The sequence below is a fragment of the Micrasema longulum genome, unplaced genomic scaffold (assembly GCF_059751315.1).
Source record: "Micrasema longulum isolate JH-2025_06_02 unplaced genomic scaffold, ASM5975131v1 h1tg000284l, whole genome shotgun sequence".
Taxonomy (NCBI): domain Eukaryota; kingdom Metazoa; phylum Arthropoda; class Insecta; order Trichoptera; family Brachycentridae; genus Micrasema; species Micrasema longulum.
Genome location: NW_028277488.1, coordinates 796,059 through 814,213, shown reverse-complemented (window position 1 = coordinate 814,213; position 18,155 = coordinate 796,059). Strand labels below are relative to the sequence as shown.

The 18,155-nt window shown below is 31.7% G+C and overlaps 1 protein-coding gene across 1 annotated transcript in view; it reads left to right on the top strand.

Moving 5' to 3' along the window:
- Dscam4 (Down syndrome cell adhesion molecule 4) overlaps window positions 1-18,155 on the top strand; it is a 226,023-nt gene that overhangs the window by 142,859 nt on the left and 65,009 nt on the right. The window contains exon 11 of the mRNA XM_088224468.1: window positions 17,678-17,839. Within this exon, the coding sequence (XP_088080594.1) occupies window positions 17,678-17,839 (162 nt within the window). The remainder of the gene's footprint in view (window positions 1-17,677; window positions 17,840-18,155) is intronic.

The window sequence follows — 18,155 nt, the reverse complement described above, 5'->3', positions numbered from 1 at the left end:
ACACTCTCCGATTCCGCGTTTACATTCCTTAGCCAACAAATTTACTTGTGAAATAGACATTTTTAATACGACAATTATCAATTTTAAAACGTTCTTAAATGCACTGTTTGAAACAAATTATTAATGTCGTAATAAAACTTTCTTTTTCATACAATTCTTTCTCTGTTTTTGATGTGTATTATTATTATCTTATCTCTTTCTGATATTAATTTATCAAATATTTTTGTTTACCGTATATTATATTATTTTCACATATATACTCACTGTTAACTAATTTTCATTATTTGTTTTTAACAATAATTTGTTGATACCATTTTTTTTATACTTATAAGTATATGAAAATGTATTTATTTTTTTGTTTGAATTCTTTACAAGTTATTTACAATTTGCTTTTTAATTCAATTACTTTTATTATATCCATATACATTTTTTTTTCTTTTTTACTATGTAAAGTTTCACTTTTTATTTTGCATGGCAGTATGCTTCTTATTGTTTCTAAATGTATACAAAAAAGCATAGTTTGTCTTTTAAATTTTTATGCACTATGTTTGTACTTAACTGTATATTTTTTGTAAATGCCCCTTGGGCGTATTGTAAAATTAAATAAATAAAATAAAAATAAATAAATTATAGTGTTGCCTCGATGCCAGAACAGTGTTGACCCCTTCACTTAGTATCAAATCCCTGTTGGAATATCTTGTATTATGGTTGTGGTTGACGCTTGGGTATTTATCTCTGTAAATATGTGTAACCACTACCGTTCTCAATATATACTGTTGAATAATATTTAGTACTCTGAATTATTTGAACAGCAAGTCACTTGGAGAAGGAAATATATATTTTTTTAATTACTCGGATTTAAGATTTCTGTGCAATTGTTACCGGTTCAAGGGTGGTTTTTGTGCAAGCTCCCCAACCAATTAGACCATAAGTCAGAATTTACCAGTGCATGATATAGGTGTTTTAAGTTCGGGACTTTTAATAAATTTCTGAGTGGGATGAAAAAATGTATTAAGCGCTTTATTTTTGCAGTTACAGTTTCAATTTGTTTATCCCACTTTAAATACTGGTCTATAGTCATTCCCAGATATTTTATACTCTGAACACTACTCAGTTTATTTGTTCATTTTTTTGGCGTTTTCACGCGTTTATTTATTTATTTGACACTTTATATACATATACAATAAATATACATATAAGGGCGGGCATATTGCCTTAAGGCCATTTCTTCCTACCTACCTAAACCGTGCAGTTTGAGAAAATTATAAATACATGGACATATTGAATCTTACAATTTTAGGCGTTGTCTAGTATGTAGGTGAAATAATTAAATTAGATGAATCTCACCCGCATAAATAATAGTTTCAGCTCTTTGATTTCGCAAACATCAACAGATAAAAGAATTGAAGGGATAAAGATGTTCAAATATGGGCAGAATAGTGAGTGTTACACAGTGTGTAAAGTGGCCACTTAAACCAGCTAATGAAAGGTCATAAGCTCTGCAGATCCCTAGACTTCTATATTACCTTATCTTAAATGTTCTTTATCTCTAATGTAATATGTTAACTATATTTTATTTTTTTATAAAATTTATATTCAAAGCAGTAACTTTGTAGTTATTCATTGTAATAAATTAAATTAACACATGTACACATGTTTTAAACATAAAAAATCTCCATCTTAAACCCGGCTGAGCCATGCTAGATGAAGCCTGTGCTTACCAGAGGACGCTCCGTATTCGTTTTCTAATTCACTAGTTTTATAAAAATTTCCCGAGTTTATATTTTATAAGTAAAATAAACAAAAATCGGTGGGTACATGCCATGTACGTGATATTACAAGATTCAATGATTTGGCGAGTCTTTGTGTGAAAGTTTTTTTTAATATAACTACTAACTGCATGTTTACGGTTTACCAATTGGTTTTCAACACATATTTAAATCAATTACATACTAACACGTTTGATACTAATTCAAACTACTGCTACTAATTTATTGTTTATTTTTAAAAAAAAATACTAATAAAATAACATATTTTTCTTACACCTGCTCTGAAATATCAGTATAAAAATGTGCGTTATATTTGCCAAATCCTCAGCATACCAAATGATATAGGAAAATTAATGAATATACAAAAAATGTCGTCAAAGACACTGAGAACCGAAAAATTACAAATAAAACTAGAGCATCCTATTATAAGCCCCTTTGACCAAATTTTCTAATTGACTATGTTAGCAAATGATTGTGTATTTTTATAAAAATAAATCAATTGAGGGTACTACTTGCAAACCCGGCAAAATTTAAAATCTAAAAAAAGTGAAATATTAATTGAAACTTATTCAGAACACAATTTTTTACATTTATCATAACGTTGCCAGTTAAAACACGGCTTTATTTGTAATAACTTAACTTTTAAATTGTCGGGTTTGTTGCAAACATGGCAACCTCTACTTGAGTATTGTAAAGTTTGAATGTATGATTTAAATTTATTATTTCACTACTGTTTCTTGTCATTATCATGCTTATGTCACCACTGCTTACGTGTAAAATATATGATAATTATAATAAAAAAATGAAATTCAAAAATAGTTGAAGTTAAGTATTGTATCAGTTTATTGCGATTTTCTCAAAATAAAGATAGATAGATTTTGCTGGGTTCGCAAATAGTACCCTCAATTAATCAGTTGTCTTTTTTTAGGGATGTGTAGGTTGGGTTCCGACACTATACGACCAATAACAAAATGACACTAAATGTACCTTCTGCCAACTGCGACACAGTAAAAACTACTAGTACATGAACATTTCATTTTTTCTACTAAACGCATAGTTTGCTCTGAAGATGGCTCCTGCAACGGTAGCCTAAACGTCGAAACGAATCCAACTAACATTGTGTTTAGTGTAAAACAAAATTTATCAATGTTATACCTGGCCGATTACCTAAGTTTCCCATCCTTCATTTAACTCATTCTTATGGTACCTACCTTTCATCAAGATAGAAGATTAAAACACTTAGATTTGGAACATTATAAACAAAATTTTGACATTACATCACATTGCATAAGAGTTCTTGTAATCGTCACGCGTCGTTGTGAAAGTTATTGTAATAAATCGTTTAATATCACAATTCACAGTGAACTTTCATCATCCAGCGCCCAAAATAGAAGAACATTCTCATAGCATCAAAGGTAGGTCTCCATTATCGTGCTCCTTTCCTTGATTCAAATATTTTCAACCTTTACAAAACTGAATGATTCATTTTATCGCGACAGTCCGCTTTTCGTCAACACACGGGTTCCCTAAAAAAAGACGATCCTTATTAACTTGCTGTTTGTTTCAAGTTTCAATATCTTCATGGTACATTTTGGGAATAGTAAATATTCATTACATTATAAAATAATAACCCAAATAGTGTTTTACTTCTGACACTTAAAAATATAACAATATGATTGAATCTAAAATAGTTCATCTTTCACTAAACATCCCGCGAACGAGTTATCAAAAAAGTTGAGTTAAATACCTTTGTATTCCCAGCTTCAAAAACCATCAGAAGATTGATAATCATGGACTACGTGCTTGAAAAAAATAAGTTATATTTTGTTTTACCACACTCGCTCATATAGTTGGACCAAGTGTACATCGCCAATCCCCTCCAGAAGACGAGACTTAGATGTCAATCCAGCACCCACGTCTTCCTGAATCCTTAAATACTCGTCATATAGTACATAGCTTGAAATGTTCATGCTTGAGAAGAATATTAGGTATACTTATGAAATGGTTGATTTCATAACTAAGTTTGTTGGATATGATTTGAGCAATTAGCCGATGCTTCAAGACAGCCTTTATCCATGCCGCTTCTTCAGTTCAGTTTTATTCGATGAATCGATGTATATGTGCATTCTTTGAAAGTCAATTCAACTCTACAGTTCCAATCCACTGCAACTCACTTTGTGGGGTATCCATCATAAAGCCTCTTATAATTTCGCAGATATGAATACATATCATATTCTAGTGCCATCGAACATACCCATAAGACCAGATGTTCCAATGTATGAAGGTGCTGGATGTCAATCAATTTTACCAAAAGGAAGCATAGACACACTTCTGACCTAACAATAAGGAGAGGTCTCAGCAAAACATTCATACCTATTTATCCCAGAATATTAATTATGTAATTTCCAAAACCCGCACGACTTTTATTTGACTTTTTGTTGCACAGATAGTATAAACTCTTAAGGACAAAATCAATTTTCAAGAGAGAGAAGTTGAGGACTAGATTTTTCTTGGAGGGCACGATTTTAGTTGGAAACTCCTTGAAGAGTTTTTAATTATTTGAGTTGGTTTCACGTACAATGAATCAAACCTTTCTTCAGTTCAATTGAATTAAATTATTTCGTATAAGTTGATAATTGTGAAATGCGCATTTTTTTAATCATTATCATGGATAACGTTTATTGCGCCATTTTCGTAAAATAATACCTCAAGGGCGCTTTACATGATGATTCTATAGATTAATAAATTTAATTGAAGCTTTTAAATTTGAAATGTAATTAAAACAATTTATTTTGTTATCACATGCTACGGATTTATTCAAATGATTTAAAGAACAAGTGGGTTTAAGTTTTTTTCGAAACATCACTTCACTTTCACAGCCTCGTACCTCTGCTGGGAGAGCATTTCATGCCATAGGGCCTGCGACCGCAAATGCGCGTTCACTAAATTTAGCACTATTTTTACCTTAATTAAATAAACGAGTACTTATACTACCAAACAATCGCTAATGAGAAATTAGTTAACCTCGCGTTTAGCGTACAATTTAAAAAAATATAATGTTCATACTCACGGTATATAAAAATTTATGCATTAGCAAATTTGGTGGCATACGGCTTTACTAAGTAGGAGTTGATTACCATAAACAGGTAATGATATTTTCAAATAGCTACATTTTAGTTCATGCGTGCATCAAATTAAAAACATGGTAAAAATTATTCTTCAAACGATCTCAATAAACTCGGTTAAATACTAACTTATATATATTAACGTAGAAATACGTGGGCTACAAACGAGTTAATTAAAGCACATATTTCTACAATAAACATGAATTAAAACCACATCAAAATACTCGTACTTATTCCAAATTTGCAATTAAATTTTATTGTAATGAATTCACTCTTGCATACTAGTGGCTCTAGGGAAAAGTTTCTCCACACAAATCATATTTAATGTTATAATTAGGAATGCATTCTAACGTGCAGTTAAAAAACAGACACATATTAAACAGACGAAAATATATTATCTTTAAACACGGAAAGGACAAAAATCATCTCATTTTTTATTAACAAAACAAATTTAGATTCATTAGTAAAAATAATTATTCACCAAAGCTATTGCAACAAAACTAACTGCGATTTTACATGTTCAGTACTTGATACAACAGATAAAATTAAATATCTCGGTGTATGCATAGACTAAAACTTAAAATGGAAAGACCATATTAGTGAACTAGTTAAACGAATTAGAAAATGTATCTACATATTTATTAGACTAAGGAATATTTTAAAAATCAAAAATTTGAAAATGGCTTATTACTCAATTGTACAATCATTGTTACAATACGGTATTGTAGGGTGGGGTGGTTCATACGCCAATATATTAAACGCTCTTAAAATAGTACAAAGATTAATTATTAAATTAATTCTAAAGAAACCCTCAACATTCAATACGGAAAGTCTATTTACAATATTTAAGGTTCATACAGTAGACACTCTTTATAAAATAAATTATATTATACAAATTTATAAAAAATAAAAGAATTTGAAAAGAATAAGTCACTCAGATACCAACATAATATTAAAATTCCTAAATTCCACACAAGTCATGGTCAAAAAAGCTTTGTCTTCAAAGGTGTAAAAAATTATAATAATATTCCCAATGAACTAAAAACTATTAAAAATAATATATCAATAAATAAATTTAAAGTAAATCTAAAAAAAATTTGGAACACGTGTAAAAACTACATTCAATTTTAATAAGTATGAATGTATTATTGTTTTAAGTTTTTTCTTTATATATCCTATGTTTTTTTTTTTTCTCATGTACTCGTATTTAAAATTATATAAACTCTTATAATAAACAATAAACAACTACAACAGTGTAAGTCACTCTCCAAGCACAAGAGTTGGTCTCTTTTTTGGAGAGTCAAAGTGATAACATTTACTAGATGTGTAAAAGTAGATATGTTTAGATTTTTTTTTAAAACATGTACCTTTTATGAAATTTATTAATAAAAAATAAAAAATCTCCCAAAAATACTAAAAACATTAATTCTATAACTGTTATCTAATTGTCAATCATTTCGTTTGGTGCATTTCTTTTCTACCATCCTGGTTCAGTTTAAATGATTTACAATTTTACCCCTTTTACAATTTCCAATCGAAATTTTCGAAAATTCCAGTACACTTAGGATCTTGTACAACTGTCGGTCCGGAGTAGGCTTGAGAGTGCTTCGGTGATATGGAATCCACACGAGGCAATATAATATGAAGAGGGTTCGGGAAAGCATTCTGAGGTATCTCTACACGAGGGAGTATGGTAGTTATCCGTGACTCTCTCCCACTGCATTCATACCGACCCATTTTTGACCCAGGGTTTCTCACCGCCCCATTTTTTTAGGCTGATCAGAGGTTGTATCGAGAATTTGGCCATTTTGCACTGTATCAATTAGTATGTTCCATGTGTATGTCTCCAACAGCGTCCGAGCAAGCTGTTTCACCTTTCAGCTTCCAGAACTAACTTGTCTCTGGTTATGCCGATAGGAAGAGCAGTCAGGCAGCTTAAGGTGATCACTTTGGAGATCAACAACTTTCACACCAGTGGAACTTTGTTTCAGAGCTTGAATTAATTCAGTTATCGCTTAAGGGCTCTTGGCCTGATATGATGTCACAAATGAACGTCTTAAATATTTTGTTTTTTTGTAAAATGAATTCAAATTTGAATAACACTTTTTCTTACTTCTGTTCGAGTGATAACACTGAGAAAAATATTTCGAAAGGAAAACTATTCCACTGAGTATATTGACAAAGTGCGTAACTTGATACATTGTTTTATTGTTTGTATTATAATCCGTTTTTGAAAATAAATAATGAGAATATAAAATTACCATAATCCTATATTTTAAAAGATGGTTTGTTAATTACTTTAAAAAGTAGATAATTTGCAATGGATTTTCTTATCTTCTGGGTGTTAAAACCTCCATTGTCACTATTAAGATTTCTCAAATTAGTTCCATTATTAGGGAGCTTTAAAATATATGTTTATTAGCTCAGATAACTAGGGTAAATTATATACTCTCGGGTGCCCAAGTTTCGCTAACCCCAAAATCTTATAGCGGATCTGAGCACGGGACTTTTATTTTAATCCGAGCAAATTTAGTTGGGACCAACTCTGGAGAATAAAGTAATGAATATTTATGACCAAGTTCCATTCCATTTTAGCTAATTCTACAATATAATCACACTCTAGAAGTATTCAAATGAGCAGATTCTAAGCCAGTAGTTACCTATTTTTATTTCAAAGGCGGGTTCAGATTATTGGTACGAATGAGGAAGTTCGGTGGTTTATTTTATTTTTTTTTTTGTTGAAAGACTATTGAACTAGGCCAAAAAAAATTTCATTTTTATGTATCGTATTATCAGCGCTATGATTTTTAAAGTTTTGTATTTCTGAAATAACTGCGTGTATGACGTCTCAAGTTCTCTTCAGTTTTGCCGATCGGTCCGTTGACGATAAGTAAGCCGAAAATCTTCCACAACTCTCTCATAATTGGTTGATTCAAATGAACTTGTGACGTTGTTCAAAGTAATTCGTTTTTATAAAAATATATTTTTTATATTTTTTCGTACATTTTCGTAAAATTTAATGCTCTAATTTTTACCGCGCCTAAGAAAACAGTTTTGTATCCAATTTCCCGTACGGCTGAAGATCCTATCGAGTTCTAGTGCCAAATCTAATGCATGGGAGCGAAGTATGGAATTGGAAAAATAATTATGAAAGTAGGTTAAATCCTGTCGAAATGCGATCCTTCAGGTCAATGTGTGGTAAAACGGTCGAGATTCGTGAACTGTGTAAGGTTGAGACATACATTATCGACAGAATCAAGAAAGGAGTGCTGCGTTGGTTTGGACATGTAGAGCGAATAGACAGCGAAAGAACTGCTAAAAGGATCTACGATGCATATATTGATGGATGCAGAAAACTAGGAAGACCGAAAAAGACATGGCACAACCAAGTCCATCAAATACTTGAATATGGACATTGGCTTAAAAGCCTCATCGCGCTAAAATCAAAATTGGGAAAAAATCACTACTGAAAAGAAAAATGCCTGATTGTGCAGTAAAAGCGTGCAAAAACTGTCCGGATAAAAAGAAAAAGACTTTTCATTGATAAGTAGGTACCAAGATACTTGAGTATGTTTGAATTCCGAAACTAAAAATTATAAATATTCAAATAATGCATTAAAGTAGGTACTTGGGTACTAGTGTACTTGTTTATGGTTGAATTCCAAAACATCAATAATTGTTTTGAAATGTAAAATTCTTTTTGCAACTGTCAAACTCTGGTCTACTTACAAACAGTGTTGCATTTTGTATAAGTATCTGTTTTTTTTTTATGTATCAAAAGTCAGATAAAATTATTAAGGCATTACTAAAAATCCATTAATAATTGGTATTTAGGAATAAAAAAAATATAAGGAAAGTAATCAATTCAGTATCCATTAAGTATAATTGTTGTTAGTAAACGTTAAAATTCAAACTCTTTTAATAAACAAAAAAACGACATCCTCCAAATTTTTCAAAATTTGCATTTCAGTCAAATGCAACCTTGGAAAATAGATGAAAACATATATACGCTTGTAACTTTTTTTTTACTTCACATATTAAAGATATTATTGTTTGTACACCTCGAGAATGTAAATTTTTTTTTTTTGCAAAAAACCGCACGTAAATCTGTTAAGCCATTTTCGAATTTTTGCCAGACACAACACGACGATTATTTTTTATATAATAGATAGATAGATAGACCCAAAGAATTAAGAATAGTCCAGAAGGAGCGTAGAATCATATTTGAATACATCCGACTGTGTTCAATAATTCCCCCACTATGCCTGACTTTCGACGCGTGCATTCGTGATGCCGCCGCGTATTGTGGCACGATGGGAAAAATTATAATTATGACACAAATGTAAGATAAAAAAAAAGCAATCTATTAATTTCTCTAAAATTTTATTGTGCACGTGGAAATATTGATAGACACAGCATAGTATATAAGTAAAGGGTCATTTAATAAGAGTAATTGAATTAATGAACTTTAAATTTAAAATATAAAACAAATTTTATTTCGGATATTTTTAAATCATGTTAAATAATATTATAAAAATGTTTTAAAGATTATGTCGGTCAAATGTTTACTATAGAGTTGTTTAATCCGAGATCCAATTTTCATTAGTTTTCTAAGATGAGCAAAGTAGGGTAAAAAAAATTACTACCCTGGCAACACTAACGAAATGTTCATTTTGTTTCTTTGAAAATCTGATAGATGGAAAAATAATTCAATTTTTAAGTTATGCATTTGTTACATACACATTCATTTGCTAATTACACATGAAATGTGATTGCATCTTGTTTTTTTTTAAGATCTTAGCAGTATTTCTGCACTTTGAAAGGACACAACACGGTATAGTTGAATTCAAATCAGGAGTTGCGTACTGAGCGACGTCTACAAATAAACTAATGGGTCAAAACGTAAACCTACTCGAATATGAGTAGTTCAGTCGCCTTCTGTTTGATGTGCGTATGCGGTTTCTGGACTATTCTTAGTTCTATAATTAAAACCCTATAAATTGTATAAATGGACAATGTCCGTCAATAAATTAAATTAAATTCCCTTTTTTATGTACCAACTTGTAAAAACAATTATACCTCGAATTCATTCATTAGACGTACCTGTAGAAATTATAGCGGACTCAGTATTGATGTAGACATTTTTAACTGCACGTTGCATTTGTACAGAAAATTTCTTCATGGGGTCGATTATTTGGGATAGTTGCTGAATGTACATCTTGAGTGGTTTATGCTATGTATATGTGCCGCATGTAATGTATATGTTTGTGTATGTTTTATATGTGCGTTCATGTGTGTGCGTGGATGGCTCGGAGTGTACATTCGGTATTTTTATTTATTTTAATTTATTACCTGCATGGAAAATGCAAATGTCAACAATTATCCTTTTTTCACTTAAAATTCTTATTTATTTTTTATTTTTTGTCACATTTAACGTTTATATCTTTTTAATTTATGAAAGCTTAATTGGTCTTTTTATGTTAAAAAATTGTTGTTTTTAGTACTTATTTTGCATGACTGTATGTTTTCTAAATAGAATAAAATAAAATAAAATAAAATAAAATAAAATAAAATAAAATAAAATAAATAAAACGGATTCGGGTATACGGTGGATACTTTTAATGGTTGTGATTGTAGAGTAAGGTTCAAACCTCGGACCTCAGATCCGTGAGTTCACGACACTATCCATAACCCTATTAATAATACTACAGTAAGTTTTGAATATCTTATTAAATATTAAAAGCAGAGATAAAGCAATAAATTATTTCGGTTAAACATGTTATATTGTATTCTAGATATTATGGTTATTATAATTCTTGACATGTGTTCCCTAAATATTATTCTTGGGATAGCTATAAATTATCCCCATTTCCCGTAAACTCCTAACTCCTGATAAAATAATAAGCAACTCGTAATATAACTGTTTAAAATTAATTGCCAAAACTTCCCCCATTCTTAGGGAATTTAATGTCTACAGTTCATGTTGAGAAGTAAATATTTAAAATATTTAATAACCTTTATCTTTTAATAATAGTTAAGATTTTTTTAGGCCATAAGGTTAAAATATTACAACAGAGATGGAGATCATTTAAGATAAGCAAATAAGGAAGAACGGGCATTTTTAGATATCAGACCCATATATTGTTTTCTATAAATCAAAAAAACAAACGCCTCATAAAATTTAACCTAATAATTTAAGATGAGCAAATTAAGCAAACAGAAAATGTAAAGTACTTGGGTTTGGAAGTGGATGAAAAATTAGCGTGGACAAAACATATCAAAGGAGTTATAAAAAACTGGGTCTTATTATTGGAATGAACAGAAGTCATTGATAAAAGTACAAAATTAATGATATACAATGCTTTAAATTTGTTTCAACAGAGAGAGAAAACATTATTGAGAAGGGAATATGAAAGTCTATTCATTTACAGAGCTAATGACCTGTCATTAGTTGGTTTAAGTAACCACTTTACACACTGTTACTTTTACAATTCGGCCTATGTTTGAACATCTATGTTTTCTCAACTCTTCCAACTGTTGACTTTCGTGAAGTAAAAGAGCTAAAACCTTTATAATGTATTTACTTCTCAAAAATTTAGATCTAAAAAACTCCCAAGAGAATAATTCCAGCCTGTCTAAAAGCATGTGGACATACTCAAAGCACTGTTGATTAAGGAATTTGAGAATATATGGTTTTAAATGTTTATTGTATTGATAACAAATTTAATATTCGAATAAAAATTTGATTCTCAAAGTTTGTACTTTAATAATCAAATAGGCAAAATATCCTCCCGTAACCTACCGTTTTTGTGGGTTACGATCTTTTGGCGATCATGGCTCGTTATTACCATCCCTTTTTTAGAAATTCTCTTTTGTAGGCACCCTTTAGTCTTTAAATATGACGCCCCTCTTAAATGGACATTACCCATACCCACGTGCAACCGCCATTGGTATGATAATTCTCACAAATTCTAGATAATAATTTAAATGAGCTTAACTATTTTCGAATTTGCGAAAACAAATCTGTCTCATGTCCTTTTTGCATAAACCGGCAGGCAGATAAACAAACCGTAGCAGTGGTTTACACCAAAAAACAGACAAATCCTCATTTGAATTGAATCAAATCCCTTAAAATGTTTTCGTTCCACCACACTGAATATTTCAGGGGCTTATCCTTCCATTTCTTCCCTTTCTACACTTCATTACAATTCTAAATTCGTCCGAAGAGTAACCCCGGGCTAATCGCGAATCCACGAGCCGCCCCTGGCGTGGCTTGTACCGAGTGCTTGAGTTATTGCTTCTGGAAATTTTACTTAAAGCTCGTTCTGTCACTTTGGCTTTAATTTAACAGGATTTAGGCAGTGGTGGGGCTCATGATGATCTATTCCGACTTCACCGCCCACATTATTTGAGCAATACGAAAAATGAGTTTTAGCTTCAAACCAGAGTGAAAAATAAATAAAGGCAACATTTGTTGCAGCAGAGAGACAAAACATTTTTGTGATGGGAATATGGAAATCTAGGCATTTACATATTGAGCAACGTTCACCATTCTGCTTATGTTTTAACATCCACATTTCCCTAACACTTCCATCTGTTGACTTTTGCGAAGCAAAAGAGCTGAATTTTTTATCATGTGGGTGAGATTCATCCGGTTGAACCAATTCACCTACTAGGCAACGTCAGAAAACAATTTTCCAATTTTTATACTTCTTCATTAGCTAGTTAGTTATTCAACAATGTTTTGAGTATGTGCAAATGTTTGCAGACATGCTGGAGGAAAAAAATGGTGAATGTTAAACAGTTTGTAAAGTAGCCACTCAAACCAGCCAGTGACAAGTCATAAGCCCTGTAAATGTCAAGATTGCCATTTTCCTTTCTCAAAAATGTTTTCCTTCTCTGTTGCAACAAATTAAGATCTAAATAACTCCTAAAGGAGGACATCCAGCCTGTCTGCAATCATTTGGACATACTCAAAACATTGTTGAGAACGAATCCAACTTACACGGGATCACACAAAAAAGATGCTAAATGATAATGTGCCATGTTAGTTCTATACATTGCTTTTTTTTAAATACTCGTACGTCACATTTAAAACATTGACAGGTATTTTTTTTTTAGAAGTGTATACAATATACAGTACTCTACAAATTTGTTTACCTTACTTATCCAACATTGTATAATAATTGGGTATTAAAAAATAAATAAATAATATACGCAACAGTTTTAGGTGGTGACAGAATACCCGTTAGCGACGCGGTGCGATGGTTGCAAACAGAACACATCGAGTCGAGTCTTTACTAAGTTGTTCAGGTAACCAACCGAGCTTTCTTCCTTCCCGCTGTTCTCCATACCTCTGTGCCGCGGATCTTGTGAAGTCTCGAGGAGCGCGGGGAAGTAAAAACAAACAGCTACTTATTCCCTTTGGCTCAGCTCTAGTGGAAAGGCTTTATTGAAAGTTTTCTTACCTCTAACAAGTAACAAGTTGGAAACAAGCTTGTACGTACGTATTTGCGTTAGGAGAACTCTGCCCGGCTTGATGTGAAAAATTCGAGTAAAAGCTAAGCGTTTACCGCAACCCACTGTAATTTGGCCACAAACAAATTTTATAAAATACTTCTATTGTTATTATCATCATCATCGTCACCATCTTCTACACCACCAACTTTATCACCATAATCTGCAACATCACAATCATTTCCAGCATCATCATTATAACAATCATCAACATCATCCTCTTAATCAACGTTATCATCATCGTCACAATCGCCATCATCATTATCATCATCATCATAATCACCATCTTAAACACCACCAACATCATCACCATCATTTGCAACATGACTATCATTTCCAGCATCATCATCATAACAATCATCACCATTGTCATCATCATTATCATCACAATCCTCATTATAACCATCGTCATCATAATCAACGTCATTATCATCATCATAATCATCTTCATCATTATCGTCATCATCACCATATTCAAAACCATCAACATCATCACCATATTCAACACCATCAACATCATCATCATCACCTGGAGATGAAAATCAACATAATTTCCAGCATCATCATCGTAACAATAATCACCATTATGATCATCATCATCGCAATCCTCACCAAAACCATCTTCATCATAATCAACTTCGTCATCACAATCGTCATCATTATTATTATCATCATCATCATCACAATCTTCAACACCATAAATATCACTATCATCTCCAATCTCACCATCGTTTCCAGCATCATCCTCACTAAAATAAACATCATCATCATAATAATCATCACTATTTACACCGCCATCAACACCATCAACATCATCACAATCATCGTTATCACCAACATCATCGTCGTCATCATTATCATTACCATCATAATTATCACCATTACCATCACCATTACCGTTGTCATCATTATCATCATCACCATTACCATCATCATCATTATGATTGTCGTCATTATCGTACCATACTTGTTCAAAATTAAATTTAATCAAAAACATCATAATAATCATCACCATAAAAATCATGACCGTCATTATCATTACAATATTTAAGATCATCATCGTAATAATCATCATAATAATCATCACCATCATCATTATCATAATCATAACCGTCATTGTCATAATAATCTTCACCATCATCATCATAATAATCATCACCATTATCACCACAAACAACACCATCAACATTATCACCATCATCATCATTATCGTCTTTATCAGCACCATCATTGTCGCCATCATCATCACCGTCATCATTATCACCATTAGCATCATCATCATAATAATCATAACCATCATCATTATAATAATCATCCCTATCATCACCATCATCATCATTATCAGTGCCATCGTCGTCATCATTTTCATCATCACCATTACCATCATCGTCATTATGATTTATTTATTCATGTTTTTTGTTTTTAATAATAAAAATAATGTAACCTCACTGGGGTTCCTCGTGCCGAGGACACTTAAAAATACACTTTTTTTAAATTACGTTTTGATTATCGTCATTATACTTGTTCAAAATTAAGTTTAATTATACAAAAACTAGAAAATATCTTCAGCAATGTGCTGTTTATGATATATGTACAATTTCAAAACCTGGATTATCGTCGGTGTTTTAGTTCAAGGAGTATAAAAATATGTTACTGATTGGTTTTGAAAACCTACGAAGACTTAACTTTCTGATCTTCTAAATTGGGGTTGTGAGCTTTGGGGCAATAAAAGTAAGCTTTGGAACATAACTGCAACTTATTGGGATCCCAAAACATATATAACGTAAGTACTGGGGAACGTGTACCTTTATTGGCCACTTCAAAGTGAATTTAATGAGAAAATGTTCAGTCGGAGTACGGAAGGGTACTTTTTATGGAATTCTTGTAAATGGTTGTTTTTACCGCGAGGTAAATTGGATTTCGATAATCCTCCACGGAAACTCTAATTCACGTTTGTTTTTGTACATAAAACGAAAATTGAACTTCCGATAGTTTATCCCTGAAAATACCTTATAATCACTCAATTTTTTTAATATATTATGGTTGTTTATTTTATAATATTTCATTTAAGAGTGTAAAACATTTTTTTTAAGTAACTCAAAATTTGTGTGTTAATAGTCACATGCGCCTAGTCAAAATACGAAAAGTAAACTCAGTGAAAAATAATTATCTTGTAATAATCTTCATTTCATATCATTGAATACTCATGGCCTACATTAGTCTAAATTATTAATTTCATAGTATCAAATCCAGATATGTTTCCCATGGATTATATTCCATCACTAGAAATATAATAATTCCACATATATAAAAACGGCATTAAATCAGTATTATCTTTCAAGACTTTGTATGCATCACTTGTCAGGGGCACATTTTAATACAATTTAAGTACCTGAAGCCCATTTTATGGAGTTCATTTGTTAAAACTTGAGAAATTGCTGAGGCCCTATGCTGTTACCAATTCGTTTCGTTAATTCATTTGTATCCTATGAGAGGGAACGAGAGCTAAATATCGTTTTGATTGCATTAGAATGCGATGGATATATGGCGAACGAACAAACTTAGGAAACGGAATTGTGACAAAATAAGTCTCCAGAGGAAATTTCTATGCTTTATCAATTACAAACTATCTATTCCTATTGAATTTTTAAAGTATGATTTTTTAATGCATCCACTTGATATGGAAATTCTATTCAGAAGACAGAAATTCAGTGATCTAATGTTTCTCTTTATGATAATAAATGGCATGTTGAACTCTCCTTATTTGCTGAATATGATTTAATTCCGAATATCTGTTAGGACTACTAGACATAATATGCCATTTCATATGGCAATTGTTGCTACAAATTATCCTATGAATTCACCTATTCCAAGATTGCACAGTCTAGGAAACCAGATTAGCTTTATTGACATTTTTCAAACTAGCTAAATCAAGTTTAAACTTTTTATAAAACAAGTTTAGGATTCCGACTGCTGTTTAAATGTTGATGTTAATTTGTATGAATAAAAAAAATGTGGTGGGAAAACGAATTCCCACGCGGATGCGGGGCGAAAAATTGCGGAGAGCGAAGCCCTAGGACTTCTACAATATTATTTAGTCAATTTCAAATATATCAAATACATAGATGGCGCTCCAAACGCGCTAGCGAAAGCTTTCCCTGTTTCATGACATATATACTAAAACCAAAAATGTCACCGATATGGATATTCGCTAATAAGCGGAATGGGGAATGTTGTAGAATTCTACATAAAAGTGGCCACTTAAACCCAACCTATGACAGGTCATAAGCCCTGTAAACGCTCGAATATCCATAATCTTGAAAAAAAAATTCTACCCATCTCTGTAGTGATATAAATAATAATATTATTTAGTGGTTTGGGATAAACTTTATTGAAATAAGTGTATATCCTCGATATGCGGTATGCATTGTAAATCGGTCACAACCCCAACAAATAAGATATATTGGGAATAGATGCTACTTACTTGGTTCGTTTTTGATGGAATTGCTATGGTCCGACTTGTCTTTTGCGAGCAGCATCAACTCTAGGACACCCCCTCGGGAGTCATTAAGATTGACAAATTACAACAGGGATGGAAAATACCTTAAATAAGGGAATATGGAAGTCTAGGAATTTACAGGGCTTATGACCTGTCATTGGCTGACTTCCATATTCCTTTATTTAAGGTATTCTCCATCCCTGTTGTAATTTGTTAATCTTAAAGACTCCCGAGGGGTTGAAATCCAGTCTTTTGTCTACGAACATTTGGACAAACTCAAATATTGTAATGAAACCAACTGGTCCAAGAAGAAGTTTAAAAATTGAAAATTTGTTTTCAGGCGTTGCCTAGTGTGTGAAATAATTCAGTCGGATGAATCTCTTCACAACAATGAAGGTTTCAGCTCTTGAACTTCACTAAAATCAACGAATATAAGAATTGAAGAAATATGAATGTTCAAACATAGGCAAAATGGTGAATGTTACACAGTGTGTAAAATGGTCATTTAAACCACCCAACGACAGGTCAAAAGCCCTGTAAATGCCTAGACTTCCATATTCCCTTATTTAAGGTTTTCTCCGTTCCTGTTGTAATTTGATAATATTTTATTGCTTTATCCTTTGAATCGTTAATTAACACGATGCGTAAAATAATTGCTTGGATCAGCTAAGGATACGTCTTTGTTTGCATATTCCTTCCTCAGAAAAAACCCTCCGTCTTTGGTCTTTGGAAATTAGGTACTAATTTGTTTTTCGTTTTCTCCTCAGATGGTCAAGTTCTCCCGTTGACGAGAAGACAAAGGGTGTACCCTAACGGAACCCTGGTGGTGGAACAGGCTCAGAGGGCAGAAGATGCAGGAACTTACACATGTCAAGCAACCAGCAGACAGAAACTCTCCGCAAGGAGAGATATTGAAGTTCAAGTAATCGGTAAGTTCTAATTTCTAATCTAATTTCTGGTCTTTCTAATACTAACTTTTCTCATTTAGACATTTATTTATTATTTTATTTCCTTTTTAATGTATTGACATAAATGGCAAATCTGTCTTTTACAAAAATTTATTGTACTAACATATTTGGCTCAATATTTATTTATTTTTTTTAAAAACATAAATTTCCTTATACCCAAGATTTATAAAAAAAATTAAACAAGATTTATATTTAAAAAATAAACCTAAAAATTATACAGCATATTCAGTAGAAAGTTTAAACATTACAATAATAAATGTAAAAAACAAAATCAAAT